This window comes from Nicotiana tomentosiformis, chromosome 5 (assembly GCF_000390325.3).
Source record: "Nicotiana tomentosiformis chromosome 5, ASM39032v3, whole genome shotgun sequence".
Lineage (NCBI taxonomy): Eukaryota > Viridiplantae > Streptophyta > Magnoliopsida > Solanales > Solanaceae > Nicotiana > Nicotiana tomentosiformis.
The window spans coordinates 11,335,117-11,351,190 of NC_090816.1; the positions used below are offsets into that span (position 1 = coordinate 11,335,117).

Below are 16,074 nucleotides of genomic sequence, written 5' to 3' on the forward strand. Positions count from 1 at the left end.
ACATTGGTTATATTAAGAAATAATTTATTTTTTAACCTTTTAATTTTGCTCGGAATCATATGATTTTATAATTATACAGATCTCATGACATATTTAAAAATTATTAGTTTCAAAAAAAATCTTTCTTGTCTTCTTTCCGTGCAGGCAACGAGAGTAAGTCGTTTTCTTTCGTTGTTACGACAGGTTGAGAGCACTGCGCTTCCATGAAAAAGAATTTTTTAGAAAAGATAAAAAATATAAATTTTTTTATCTTTCTTAAATTTTATGGATAATTAAACGGTTCATATAAAATAAAACGGATGAGTAATATTACAAAAATATTTACTCAAGAATAACATTTCTTGATACTGCATGTTATGTCTAAAAACAAAGTTTTGTCTTCGTTTTCCACCGCCACTTGCATGGCGCGTTGGCGACTTATTCTTTCAAACAAGAACCAAGGTAGCTAAGTAACGTCAATATAAATATCACACTGCTCCCAAATTTACGTACCAAAACTATAATCTACAAATCAAAGCCAAATTAAAGAAAGAAAGCAAAAATGCCTTGTGCAATAGCATTAACAAACTCTCCAATCTTCTCACCATCACAACAAACACCAAAACTACTTTCACCATATTTCTGTAAACCATCGTCTGTATCATCACCAGCAAATCACAAGTCCTTTTATGTGTCATCATCTTTATTATCTCCTTCACCAAAATCACCTCTATCGCCGTTGACTTACAACAGAAATCTCAGAGAAGAGGAGGAGAAGGAGGAGGCGGTGTGTTCCACGTCATCATCGTCGACGATTTTGAAGAGGAAAAGACCGGCGAGGATCACGATTCCGATTGGCTCGTTGAGTTTAGAACACGCGCCGAGGCAAGAGAGTGGTCAAATGGATGAAGTGGAAGTTGAAGAAGAAGGGTACTCTGTTTTTTGTAAGAGAGGGAAGAAGAGGGGTGATATGGAGGATCGCTATTCGGCCGTAATTGATCATGCTAAGGATGGCTCTAAACAGGTATTTATTTGCAAGAAATGTTTGTTTGACTCTATAGTATTTCTTTATTTGCACTTCATAATTTTAGACCTTTGTAGAAGGATTTTAGCACTATCAATCGATTTTATCTTGTTATCAGTACGATAGTATGTTAGTTACTATTTGTTTTATTGAATTACTTCGTATATGACTTGCATGCGAGATGATTCGTTTTTTTTTAGATATGACTTGTGTATTTGTTTAATATATAAGTGTATAAAATTTAAACTTTTTGAAGAATAATTTATGGCTATTAGTGTTGATGGGTATAGCAATCTTGAGTTGAGTATTCCAAAATCAGGGGATGAGCTAGCATAGAGGTTACGGGTTCGGTTGAACCCAATAACTTTTGTTCATATTCTATATTTGTCTAAAAAATTAATTAAAATATATAAATTATTAATTTAGAACTCAGTAAGTCAGTAGTTTAAAAAGATTAAAATCCAAAACCCATTAGATTCAAATCTTTACTTCGTCTCTATCCAAAATTGGGTAGTGAATTTTGCCTATATATATGGATACATGGTATTTTGTAAATATTGATAGCTTGATTGAAATGAAACAGCTCCAAATGGAGCTGAACTGATATTGCGAAAACTTGGCCCAAAGTTTGTCATTTATAAGATTGAATTGTTAAACAACTTGATTCAAATGAATAAATAGAAGTTCAACTCCATTAAACAAATCAACGCAATTTCTGCCTTATAGCATATAATAAGCATAGATAAAGAAAGTTTAATGAACTGGTGTAATGACTTACAGAAAGCAATTTGCCTACTGAGTTAGATAGATAGATACATTTATTTCATGTGATATATTCTTATGCCGAATGTTATTTTACCCTTATTTCAGGCCATTTTTGGTGTATTTGATGGGCATGGAGGAGCAAAAGCTGCCGAGTTCGCAGCAAAGAATTTGGGCAGGAACATTATAAATGAAGTAGCGTTAAGGAGTGAAGACGGACTTGAAGAGGCAGTGAGAGAGGGTTACCTTTCTACAGAGACAGACTTCCTAAAGCTAAATACAAATGGAGGGAGTTGTTGTGTTACAGCACTGATACAAAATGGACAACTTATTGTATCAAATGCCGGCGATTGTCGCGCTGTAATGAGCAGAGGAGGCGTAGCAGAGGCGCTCACAGTCGATCACCGGCCTTCTAGGCAAGATGAAATGGAAAGAATTCAGAGTCTGGTAAGAAACAATGACTATTTTTCAAGAACATTGATTGTGGAAATGCGCTTCAATTTTCTTGTTATCTTGCTGTTGTTGGTACTATGTCGTGTTACGTTTTCTTTCCATAGTTTGTGCACTATTATTTTCTTTTCAAAAAGTGATGTGACTATGCTTCACCCGAGCCGAAGGACATACTATCATTCTCAGACCTTACTTGTGGATTACACTGAATTTGTTGTTGTATTGATTGTGAAAATGCCGTAAGAAAAATCATTCGAAACCATCTATGTTTTGTACTTATGGTTTTTTGAAAAACTTAATTTGCAGGGTGGTTATGTAGATTGTTGCCGGGGTGTGTGGAGAATTCAAGGATCTCTAGCTGTATCAAGAGGAATAGGAGATTCTCATCTTAAAAGATGGGTAATAGCTGAACCGGAGACAAAAATATTGACTATTGAACCAGAATGTGAATTCTTGATCCTTGCCTCTGATGGACTTTGGGAAAAGGTATAACTGCTGAAAAAAGTCTGTTAATTTGAAAGGTAGTACTAGAATGTATCGGCGGAGCTAGCCTTTCGATTGCCGGCTGTTCTAGTGAACCTAGTAGCATTAGTCCAAATACCGTATTTATCTTAAGAAATCTATTAAATTTTATACAAATTATTAATTTAGAACCAGTAGTTTAGAAAAATTATAATTCCGATAAGCTTCAAATAATCTTGGCTCCTCCTATGTATCTTTTGAAGCGGTGAATAAATCCAAATACTCAAGTTTATATTGTGTAAAGAAATTGGGAAATTGGGGTGCTAAATTTTCTTTGAATATTTTTTCAGGTTACTAATCAGGAGGCGGTGGAGGTAGCGCGACCTTTGTGCATAGGTGTTGATAACGTACAACGATTATCTGCTTGTAAAAAGCTTATTGATTTGGCAGTAATGAGAGGATCCTCTGATGATATAAGCGCAATGATCATTCAACTAAGTCAATTTGTTCAATAAACCAATGCTAGGAAGAATTAATCTGCTTAAATGATGAACTTGTTGGTGTTCAGATTTTGGTCACTTGCGCAAAATGGAAGTTCACAGGCTAAATCATTAGGGGTTTTCAGTCTTAATCAAGCTTAACAGGACAATTATTAGTGTCATATGTAATTTACTGGATAACTACAAGTGTGAAGGTGTTAGAATTGCAGGGCAATTCTTGATGTTCATATGTGTGTTATCTAAATTTCTTGGATCACTCATAGCCAAATTCAATTTGGATAGGTTTAACATGTTACTTTTAAGACATTTTATTTTTTGTAAGCAAATTATTTAGGCTATAGAAGGCATGATTTTCCTGTATACTCTTCCCCATTTGGGATGACTTGTAAACCTTAATCATCGAATTTAGATATGAAATATTAGAATTTAATGACTTATGACCTTGTTTACCCGAAAAACGGATAGAATTAAATTTGTAAGTAGTTCTAAGGGCATGTGAGAAGATGATGTATAGATTAAGCAAGATGAATCAATCTATGAAGCTAAAAAGGATAACTCTTCAATATAGGAGTGTATGATATCTTAGTTACAATGTATGCAAAAATTTGGTCCTTACAAAAATAATAACCATCTCATTTATAGTGGAGAAATCCTACTTTAGATATAATTAAAAATACATAGTGGGAGACCCATGATAAATCAGTTTTTCCATAATTCCTGCTAGGATTCTCTCCTCTAGTGCGATTGCAACAGCTCTTGTCTAGAAGCTCGATATTGACTCGAGCTTGATATCGACTCGAGCTCTCGATCTTGACTCGAGCTCGATTCTGACTCGGATCCTTATATTGATTCGGAGTCAGTGTTGGTCGGTCTCTACCTCATAAGCTCGATAACTTCATTTTGCATCATAGTTCGATTTGGATTCGAGCTCGATAATGATATCAAGCTCGACATTGATCGGTCTCTAGGGCTCGAAGCTTGGTGACCTCACTTCGGACCTCAACCTGATATTATGAAGACGCTCTTCGATCCAATGCATTACCATTTCGACCAGTTCGTACGAAGGACTAATCGGTTTTAACCGTATACAGATAGTCCCCTCGTTTCTCGGGAAGGATGTAGCGAGAAACGACATGATTTCCCAACGGCTCGATCAGATATAAGCTGGCGTTTACATTGGGCTCGATCATGACGCACGTGATAGATGTCCCGTCGGTTTAGTTTTTCAAGGCATTTAATGCGTGTCGGGTGGTGATCGGCCACTGCTGATGTTGAACTGCCATTGCTCAATCTATAAATAGCCCCTCCTTTTACCATTTATCACTTTTACATCTCCAAAATTTCCAAGTTCTTCTTCTGAGTTCATCTATAAATCCGTGACTTTTTACTGCAAAATCTTTCTTCAAAAACACCACATCTTTGTTACCTCCTTCTATTTTCAATCTTTAAATCCAAAATGGCTAAAACATCAAAAACTATTCCTCATAAAGAAAAAGCTTCTTCTTCACAACCGACCGCCGACAAAACACCAATGGCACGGCCTGAGGAGTGCGTTCCTGGGGCGTGCGTTCTTACCTCCGATTTTAAGGTCGATAAAGGCCTGTCAGTTCTCGGCCGATGTGAGCCAGTATTGAGGTATATGTGTTCGATAACCGAGGGGCACCTCGAGCAGCTAAAGAAAGATTACAATTGGGAGAACAAAGAAATAGTAATCCCGTCTTCTGAAGAAGATATCACCACTTACGTGAAAGGGTTTTTAAGTGTGTATACTTATCATTTCACGTTAGGTCCCCTCGACCCTGTTATTATTGATTTCTGTCGTCAATACCAAATAACCCTAGGCCAGATCCATCCTTCTTTTTGGCGGATCGTTATTTTGATCTGTTTCTTCATGAACAAAATCGAGTGGATGCCTTTCACCCTCGACCATCTTATTCGATTGTATTGCCCTCGCCTCTTTCGAGGCGGGTTAATAAAACTTCAGCGCCGGGCTACCAAGGTTCTGTTCTCGAGCATAGACGAGGACATGGATCGAGGCTGGATGGGCAGGTTCGTTCGAGTGAAGACTTCGGACCTGATTTCGACTAAAAAGATGCCATTTTCCGAGGAGTGGAACATGAACCGTAAGTGTAATTCTGTTGTTATCTCATACTATTTTGCCCCCTTTATTTCTTTTCTCACCGATATCCCATTTTTGTGATGCAGCGGTTCCTTGGATGCCCGGTGCAGTTTTTGACCTCAAGAACTGGGTACGGGATCTAGCTTCAACCTCTACATATGTTGAGCGCTCATGGCGCGATTTTGTCAAAGGGCCGATGGGAGGCCAAAAATCATGGTAAGCCTCTTTCTCGTATCTTTGGTAATTCCAACGAGATGCTTTTTGTGTACTTAAATCAATTTTCCTGTATGTAGGTGTGGGCAAAGATGCGGTTCTGAGGCCCTCGCCCGGCGAAAGAGAGGCTTCGATCTTTGTTCCAAAACCAATGAAGGATAATAAGAGGAAAAGGGCCTCTGCTTCCGAAGATCCAAAACCGAAGATGAAGATGGCTCGCAAGCCGAGGAAGAATACCATCTTTTTAACCATGGAATCAGTTCTGCATCTAAGGGATGAAGACGAGGAAGAAGAAGAAAATGATGGGTCTGTGTTGGTGGTCCGAATGAAGAAAACCATCGATGCCCCAAAGGCAGCTGCGTCGATGGTGATTTATAAAGCTCCGCCTCGGACTGAGGAGATATCGGAGGAAGGTTCGAGCAGAATCACCGAACCGTTAGAGATCGAGGATGCTTCCCACCGAAATCAACAAACTGTGGGTATATCAGAAGAGGCTGATCCTGAGGCTCTCCGAACTAAGGAGAATGCCCCAAAAAAGTCGCTTGGGGCAATAGTAATCGGAGACTCGCCCAATCTCCCTGCCTTTTCTGAAGGGGCGATTCGGGAAGCCCAAGCTTTGGGGGCCCTCGAGATAAACCGACCTCCCCTTCATGTGATTTGTTTACTGGTGTCGAGGATGTTGCTGGCCCTAGTGATGTGTCGGGCCTTTTCTGTAAAGTGCAACAAGCTCTAAATTGGGTAAGCTCTAACTCTCTTCGTTGATACCACTTTCATGTTTGCTATTCTTTCTTTAACTTCTTTTCTTCTTTCTTCGTAAGCCGCAGCAGTTCATCGAGAAGCATGTTCTCGATCTCGATCCGAGTTGCGTTGATATGAGGTCGACCTGCAACGGGTCATGGAGGAGAGGAACGCCCCTTAAACTCCTCTTAGGGCAAAGGGGAGAGGAAATCAAAGACCTCCGAGCTGAGTTGGCCAAGGCTCACCAAGATCAGACCGATCTATCCGAGCAGGTAATGATACTATTAAAAGTTTATGGGCTCGATATCAGAATGATGGCTAATTTTTCGGTCTCATAGCTGCAGCAGAAACTTGAGATGATCGGGAAACTCCGTGAGGAGGTTGATGTGATAAAGGCGGAGTCCTTGAAGTGGAAAGAAAGTATGGACTGCTTTGCTGCAGAGAAAGAGGCTGCTCAAGCCCAATTATCATCAGTCGAAACCTAACTTCAAAGCATGAAGGAGAAAATTTCGGTTCAATCAAGAAGAATAGAGGAGCTCGAGGCTCGGTGGGCCTCCGAACATGCCAAGTCAAATCTGACGCCGAAAAGGAAAAGGCCGATGCAGATGCATTCGTAGCCGTCTATCAGGCCGATGCTGAAGCTATTCAGGTACAAGCAAGAGAGGCAGCCAAGATCGCAATCATTCGAGCACATTGGGTTGCTGAACTTGCTAAGTGTCGATCTCGGAGGGAGACCCTCGAGGAGATCCATGCTCGAGGTTTAGATCTCACCGAAAAGATAAAAAAAGGCTAAAGAGCTCGAAGCCGATGCTGAAGCCTTGGCTTCCGATAGTGATGATGCTGATACTGATGATGATGATGGGAGGAAGAGTGGGTCCGAGAGCAGAGAGGAGCCCAATGGAGAAGAGACTGCCCCCGTAGATAACCAAGGAACTTAGCCCTTAGTTTTTATTTTGGTTTTTTGTGTAGGGTCATGTTCGGACATTGTATACATTCTTGTATATTTATAAAGATCTTTTCTTTTCCCGACTTTCCTCTGTTTTATTCTCTGCCTCGTGAAGATTTTATTTCATTCATGCCTTATGAAGGTTTTCATAAGGCTTTAGGCAATTTTGATCGAACTTGGACCTTGTTGCCTTTATAACCGAGTGAGTGCTTGCTCAAACTCGAAATAAGGTAGCTCGTAGGCTTAGTAGTCGAGTTGAGTTATTGCTTCGAACTTGAAGTAATGTAGCCCGTAGGCTTATTAGTCGAGTGAGTGATTGTTCGAACTCCAAATAAGAATAGCCCGTATGCTTAGTAGTCGAGTGAGTGCTTGCTCGAACTCGAAGTGATGTAGCCCGTAGGCTTATTGGTCGAGTGAGTGGTTCGAACTCGAGGTAATGTAGCTCATAGGCGTAATGATCGAGTGAGTGATTGCTCGAACTCGAAGTAAGAGTAGCCTATAGACTTAGTAGTCGAGTGAGTGGTTCAAACTCAAAGTAATGTAGCCTGTAGGCTTAATGGTCGAGTGAGTGATTGCTCGAAATAAGAGTAGCCAGTAGGCTTAGTAGTTTAGTGAGTGCTTGCTCGAACTCGAAGTGATATAGTCCGTAGGCTTAATAGTCGAGTGAGTGATTTGAACTCGAGGTAATGTAGCATGTAGGCTTAGTAGTCGAGTGAGTGGTTCGAACTCGAAGTAATGTAGCCCGTAAGCTTAATGGTCGAGTGAGTGATTGCTCGAACTCGAAATAAGAGTATCCCGTAGGCTTAGTAGTCGAGTGAGTGCTTGCTCGAACTCGAAGTGATATAGACCATAGGCTTAGTAGTCGAGTGAATGATTCGAACTCGGGGTAATGTAGCTCGTAGGCTTAATGGTCGAGTGAGTGATTGCTCGAACTCGAAGTAAGAGTAGCCCGTAGGCTTAGTAGTCGAGCGAGTGCTTCAAACTCGAAGTAATGTAGCCCGTAGGCTTAATAGTCGAGTGAGTGCTTGATCGAACTCGAAGTAATGGTCGGCCCTTGAGCATGTTTGCATAATAGATCATGAAATAGATGATGGGTTGTGAGATATGAGATATGGGCAAAGAAGTTTCTTTTCATGTCGTTATACATGTGTTTATATTTTGTACCAGGAATCGAGCAATCTATACGAGCATGGTTCGTTTTGACCATTTGGCTCTTACAATTTTTCCTATCAGAACCCTGTTGTTATAAAGTAACTTTCTTACATCGAACTTGATATATTTAAGGGTAATTCCCCACCAGTATTCGAGGTTGATTGTAAAGAGGCCTCGGATACTGTTAAATCGTTCTAACTTAGCACGATCAATGGTTGCCTCGTTATAAACTTTGTCGAAAAACACATTTGAGATAAAACCGGTCTAAGGGAAAAAGAGTGCAACGCGTGCTTTCAGACCTAAGGCTTCGTGTTGAATGATCCATCCTTGTTATTTGATTGAACTCCTGCAACGGTTAGTTTCGAAATATAAACGAACATGGGAAGGTCGTACCTTAGCAGTAGTATCGTTTTAGGTATGACACGTTCCAATTGCTTAGTAGTTGTTTGCCGTTTATAATACCGAGTTTGTAGGATCCTTTACCGACGTTTTCGAGTACTTGATACGGTCTTTCCCAGTTCGGACCCAGTTTTCCTTCGTTCGGATTTCGGGTGCTGAGGGTGACTTTTCTTAGCACTAAGTCCCCGATTTTAAAATGGCGAAGATTGGTTCTTCGATTATAGTATCTTTTGATCCACTGCTTTTGGGCGGCCAATTGGATGAGAGCGACTTCTCGTTTTTCATCCAATAGTTCGAGGCTAGTATTCATAGCCTCGTGATTTGACTCTTCTGTTGTATATCGATACCCGGCACTGGGTTCCCCGACTTCGATGGGAATCAAGGCTTCAGAGCCATATACTAAGGAGAACGGGGTTGCCCCCGTACTGGATTTTGATGTTGTTCGATATGCCCAAAGAACTTCGGATAGGATTTCTCTCCATTTTTCCTTAGCGTCGTTCAACCTTTTCTTTAGGTTTTGAATGATAGTCTTGTTCGTTGATTCGGCCTGTCCGTTCCCACTAGGGTGATACGGTGTCGATAATATCCTTTTTATTTTGTGGTCTTCAAGAAATTTCGTCACTTTGCTGCCGATAAATTGTTTTCCATTGTCACACACTATTTCGGCGGGTATCCCAAATCGACATACGATATGATCCCAGATGAAGTCTATAACCTCTTTCTCTCTTAATTTCTCGAACGCATGTGCTTCAACCCATTTAGAGAAATAGTCAGTCATAAATAAAATGAATTTATCTTTACTTGGGGACGATGGCAGAGTGCCGGCGATATCCATTCCCCATTTCATGAATGCCCATGGGGATATGACTGAGTGAAGTTGCTCTCCGAGCTGATGGATCATCGGTGCAAACCTTTGACATTTGTCACATTTTAGAAAAAACTCCTTTGCATCTTTGTCCATATCGATCCAATAATATACTGCTTTGATTATTTTTCGAACTAATGAATCGGCACCGGAATGATTTCCACAAGTACCCTCGTGAATCTCACGTAGGATGTAGTCGGTGTCTCATGGACCTAAACATACTGCTAATGGTCTATCGAATGTCCTTCGGTATAATGTTTCATCTGCAGTCAATGTGAATCGAGCAGCTTTGGTTCGCATGGCCCTCGAATTTTTAGGGTCCGATGGGAGTTTTCCGTTCTCCAAGTATTCAATATACTTATTTCTCCAATCCCAGGTTAAGCTTGTAGAATTTATCTCGGCATGACCTTCTTCTATCACGGACCTCGAGAGTTGAATGACAGTCCCCGAGCTGATCTCATCTTCCTCGACCGATGATCCCAAATTTGCAAGTGCATCGGCCTCACTGTTTTGTTCTCGAGGTATATGCTGTAAAGTCCATTCTTTAAAACGGTGCAAAGTTATCTGTAGTTTGTCCAAATACCTTTGCATTCTATCCTCTCGAACTTCGAATGTTTTGTTTACTTGATTTACCACCGGTAAAGAGTCACACTTGGCTTTAATAGCTACTGCTCCCAAGCTTTTAGCTAACTCAAGCCCTACAATCATGACTTCATACTCAGCCTCGTTGTTAGTCAACCTAGTAGTTTTGATAGATTGCCTAATAGTGCTACCCGTAGGCGGCTTTAAAACGATGCCTAGCCCGGACCCTTTTAGGTTCGAAGTCCCGTCTGTGAAAAGTGTCCATACCCCCGATGATGTACCCGATTTCAACAAGAGTTCTTTTTCGACTTTGGGTACGAGGGTTGGCGTGAAATCGACCACAAAGTACGCTAAAATTTGAGATTTGATGGCCGTCTAGGGTTGATATTTGATATCGTACCCACTGAGTTCGACGGTCCATTTGGCCAATCGGCCCGATAGTTCGGGCTTGTGTAAAATATTACGAAGTGGGTAAGTGGTTAATACGCATATGTGGTGACATTGAAAGTATGGTCTTAACTTTCTAGAGACGCTTATCAGTGCTAGTGCCAATTTCTCTAAGTGTGGATATCTAGTTTCTGCTTCCCCTAAGGTTCGACTTACATAATAAACGGGAAATTACGTACCTTGCTCTTCTCGAACTAGGACACCACTTACCGCGATTTTCGATACTGCCAAGTACAAGCAAAGTTTCTCGTCTGCCTTTGGAGTGTGCAGCAGTGGTGGGCTCGATAAGTATCGTTTCAATTCCTCCAATGCCTGTTGGCATTCCGGGGTCTAGGCGAAATCGTTCTTCTTTTTGAGTAGAGAGAAAAATTTGTGACTCGATCTGACGACCTTGAAATGAATCAGCCTAAGGCAGTAAACCGTCCCGTCAGCCTCTGCGTGGCTTATACACTGTCCACGACGGTGATGTCTTCGATGACCTTGATTTAATCGGGGTTGATCTAGATCCCCCGATTCGATACCATGAAGCCAAGAAACTTGCCTGAACCGACCCCGAAAGCACATTTCTCGGGTTTGAGCTTCATGTTGTATTTCTTTAAAATCCCGAATGTTTCCTGCAAATGAGCCAAATGGTCCTCTGCGTGCAGGAACTTAACTAGCATATCATCAATATAAACCTCAATTGATTTACCTATTTGTTCCTCGAACATTTTATTTACTAGGCGTTGGTAAGTAGCTCCTGCATTTTTTAGCCCGAAGGGCATTACATTATAACAATAGGTTCCACACTTGGTGATAAACGAAGTCTTTTCTCGGTCCTACGGGTTCATTTGAATTTGATTATACCCGGAATAGGCATCGAGAAAAGTAAGGATCTCATGGTCGGTCGTGGCATCGATCATGCGATCGGTGTTAGGTAGTGGAAAAGAATATTTGGGGCACGCCTTGTTTAAATCCTTGTAATCTACACACATTCTAAGTTTGTTCCATTTTTTAGGGACTACAACTACATTGGCTAACCATTCGGGATATTTCACTTCCCGGATGGACCCTATTTTGAGAAGTTTATTTACCTCGTTCTTTATGAATGCGTGTTTTACCTAGGACTGGGGTCTTCTCTTTTGCTTCACCGGTTTGAACCTAGGGTCCAGGCTTAGCCGATGTGTCGTTATATCCGGTGGGATCCCTGTTATGTCTAAATGGGACCAAGCAAAACAATCCATGTTATCAACAAGAAATCGAATTAGCTTTTTCCCGAGTTCGGGGGTTAATCTCGTTCCCAGGTATACCTTTCGTTCGGGAAGATATTCGACTAGTACGACTTGCTCCAGTTCTTCGATCGTTGATTGGGTAGCGTCGGAATCATCGAGGACCACGAAAGATCGAGGGATCCCTTGCTCATCATCTTCGTCAATCTTCTGATCTTTTAGTTGGGTCGAAGCTGACGTCTGTGATTGCTATCTGGCATCTCGTTTCCCTTTTGAGTCCGACCCTTTTGTTGACGAATGTGAGGATATCAGAATTGCTTCTTCGACGACAAATATTTCTTTTGCAGCCGGTTGTTCTCCGTACACTATTTTGACTCCCTCCGATGTTGGGAATTTAAGAACTTAGTGGAGGGTCGAAGGTACAACTCTCATATTATGGATCCATGGCCTTCCAAAAAGGGTGTTGTACCTCATGTCGCCTTCGATTACATGGAACTTCATTTCCTGGATGGCCCCGGCCACATTTATCGGTTGAATTATCTCGCCTTTGGTGGTTTCACATGCCATGTTGAATCCGTTTAGAACCATGGTTGCGGGTACGACCTGGTCCTGTAGACCGAGTTGTTCTACAACCTTCGATCTAATAATGTTGGCCGAGCTATCTGGATCAATTAACACATGCTTAACTTTAGTTTTATTTATAAGTACGGATATTACCAGTGCATCGTTGTGAGGTTGCATGATTCCTTTTGCATCTTCATCATCAAAGGACAAGGTTCCTATGGGTGCGTAATCCTGAGTTCGAGGTCGCTTTTCTCGTATAACCGATGTCTTAGTGCGTTTAAGCACCGGACCTTAAGGGGTATTGATGCCATCGATGATCATGTGGATGATGTGCTGTGGTTCTTCCTATTCGTTTTGTTTACCGAAATCCCTATTTTTGAAATGGTTTTTGGCCATGTCGCTTAAAAATTCTTGAAGGTGCCCTTTATTGAATAACCGGGCTATCTCCTCTCTTAGTTGCCTGCAATCTTCCATTATGTGGCCATGGGTGCCATGATATTCACACATTTGATTGGGGTTCCTCTGGGCAGGATCGGTCTGCATGGGTCGAGGCCATTTAGTGTCTTTGATGCCTCCGATAGCAGATACGATGGCGGATGCATCGATGCTGAAGTTATACTCCGATAATCGTGGTGCTTCCTTAGGTCCGATAAACCTGTCGAACCCATTTCTGTTCATCATACCCCGAGACCTTTGACCTCGATCACTCCTTTTATTACCTTGTCCAGGGTTACGTCTCGATTCATTGATCCTGTGGTTTCCACCATATGGTCGGTATCGGTCCCTGATCGGACCTTGTTCTGGATTGATGTCCCTTCTAGCAGCGGGTTCAGAACCCACTGATCGTCTTCGACTCTAATTTTTGACTGGTACCGATTATGCACGTCGGCCCAAGTAATAGCTGGGTACTCGATCAGGTTATGCTTCAACCGCCGTGAAGCCATCGAACTTCATTCGTTCAAACCTTGAGTGAAAGCCTAAACAACCCAATCGTCTGTGACTGGTGGCAGATCCATTCATTCCATTTGAAAACGAGATACGAACTCCCTTAGCATCTCGTTATCCTTTTGTCTTACCTTGAGCATGTATGACTTCCTGATCTCAACCTTTATGGCCCCGGTGTGTGCTTTTACGAAGGAATCTGCAAGCATAGCAAATGAATCTATATAGTTAGATGGTAAATTATGATACCATATCATTGCTCCCTTTGATAAGGTTTCACCGAATTTCTTCAATAATACGGATTCGATTTCATTGTCCTCTAGGTCGTTTCCTTTAATGGTACATGTGTAAGAGGTGACATGTTCGTTGGGGTTAGTAGTTCCGTTATATTTAGGAATCTCGGGCATGCGGAATTTCTTTGGGATCGATTTAGGAGCTGCGCTTGGGGGGAAAGGCTTTTATACGAATTTTTTGGAATCTAAGTGCTTCAATATCGGTGGTGCCCTCGGGATCTGATCAACCATGGAGTTATATGTTTTCACCTTTTTGTCGTTTGCTTCGATCCTCTTTTCTCCTGATTCTATCCGTTTGGTCAGTTCTTCGAACATCTTAGCAATTTCGGGATTAGTCCCCGACTCTTGCTCATTTGACTTTACTATAGCTGGTTCCGTTATGTGGGTGATTTCTCGGGATAGACTGAGCTCCGGCCTGCTCGGTATCTGGGTTTGACTTTGCAACCGAGCTATTGCTGCCTGTTGAGCTTACAACATTTCGAAAATTATATGCAAGCTGACACTGTTTTCCTCGACGTTATGGGTATCTCGAGCTGCAGATCGAGTGCCACCATGAATGCTATTTTCAGGTTCAGAATGTAGGTTTGCCCCAATGGACACATGCGGATTAACGTCTAATGGTACTTCGACTCGAGCTCCAACGGCGTCGACAAGCGGCATTCCTGCCTTGGGCATCAAGTTGTTGTTCTCACCTTGAAGGCCAGCTTCGTTGTCGATAAGTAAGGCCATTTAATTTGAGAGGTCGTCGTTGCTAATCTGAAATCAAAGGTACTTCCGAAAATAAGCGTAGAATGGTGTGTTTTTGCAGATTCGTATCAAATAATCACTATTATCCTTAGCCCCACGGTGGGCGCCAAACTGTTTATCCGAAAAACAGATAGAGTTAAATTTTTACGTAGTTCTAAGGGCATGTGGTATAACTTGACACAAATCGTAAGAATGAATAGAAATATCGAGTGTTGACTGTAGAAAATGAAAAATAAGCAAAGTTGGGAAGAAGACGATTTATAGATTAAGCAAGATGAATCAATCTATGAAGCTAAAAAAGGATAACTCTTCAATATAAGAGTGTATGATATCTTAGTTACAATGTATGCAAAAACTTGGTCCTTACAGAAATAATAACCATCCCCTTTATAGCGGAGAGATCCTACTTTAGATATAATTAAAAATACATAGTGGAAGACCCATGATAAATTATTTTTTCCATAATTCCTGTCAGGATTCTCTCCTCTAGTACGATTGCAACGACTCTTGTCTATGAGCTCGATATTAACTCGAGCTTGATATCGACTCGAGCTCGATATCGACTCGAGCTCTCGATCTTGACTCGAACTCGATTCTGACTCGGATCCTTGTATTGATTCGGGGTCAGTGTTGGTCGGTTTCAACCTCATAAGCTCGATAACTTCACTTTGCATCATAGTTCGATTTGGATTCGAGCTCGATAATGGTATCGAGCTCGACATTGATCGGTCCCTAGGGCTCGAAGCTTGGTGACCTGACTTCGGACCTCAACATGATATTATGAAGACGCTCTTCGATCCAATGCATTACCATTTCGACCAGTTCGTACGAAGGACTAACCGGTTTTGACCGTATATAAATCTTTTTGCTTTATTTTATTAATGTTTAAAGTCCCATTTTGAATGAGTTTATTTTTAAGACGCGCTTATGAAAAATATTACCGTGAAAAAGTTCCATGTTTGTGAGAAGTAAAAAGTTCACTATATAATTAGGTGCAAAAGCAAAACTAGAGGAAAATAAACAATAAGGAGAACAACACCAACTCCAACTGAATTTGCTGAGATTTTGTTCATAAGATGTTTCATCGAATCCTCTGCCAAAGGAGATTAATTGAATGTTAAAAAGAAAAGGGAAAAACAAAGATTTATAAGTGCGTAAAATTTATGAACGATAAAACAATGTAACGAGAAACATAACAAAAAAAAATGTAAACCAAATATGAACCGAAAAAATCGCAAGATTATTTTGTCCGTAGTGAGATTTGAATTTGCTGAAATTTTGTTCACAAGATGTTTCATCGAATCTAAAGGGGATCAATTGCATCTTAAAACAAGAAAAGAAAAAGAACTTGTTAAGTGCATAGATTTTGTGAACGATAAGACAGTAATTAGAAATAGAAGAAAGCAATGAAATTATATGAATGGGAAAAAACAACAAAATCAATGTCAGAAGTGGGATTTGAACCCACGCCCTCTTACGAAGACCAGAACTTGAGTCTGGCGCCTTAGACCACTCGGCCATCCTGACTGATTGTTGAGCCCCTTCAAATACTATTAAACATTGAGTTAGAAAATATAATAAAGAATTGTTATTGGGTATAATTTCGTCACACTAACAAGTTTAACTTTATAAAGTCATTTAAAGGTAATCAAATGTATGTACAACATATTCACTTTGTCTCA

At 40.9% G+C, this 16,074-nt stretch overlaps 1 protein-coding gene and 1 non-coding gene across 2 annotated transcripts; one reads left to right on the plus strand and one right to left on the minus strand.

The window, feature by feature from the left end:
- The first annotated feature begins 486 nt into the window (after positions 1 to 486).
- Positions 487 to 3,614, plus strand: LOC104121223 (putative protein phosphatase 2C 53). Its single transcript, XM_009633164.4, has 4 exons — positions 487 to 1,003; positions 1,874 to 2,212; positions 2,522 to 2,701; positions 3,028 to 3,614. The coding sequence occupies exons 1-4, from the start codon at positions 542 to 544 to the stop codon at positions 3,190 to 3,192; spliced, it is 1,146 nt and encodes a 381-aa protein (XP_009631459.1). The 5' UTR covers positions 487 to 541; the 3' UTR covers positions 3,193 to 3,614.
- A 12,221-nt stretch (positions 3,615 to 15,835) lies between these two features.
- On the minus strand, positions 15,836 to 15,919 carry TRNAL-CAA (transfer RNA leucine (anticodon CAA)). Its single transcript has one exon. It is a non-coding gene; the product is annotated as a tRNA-Leu (tRNA).
- Between the last annotated feature and the right edge of the window lie 155 nt (positions 15,920 to 16,074).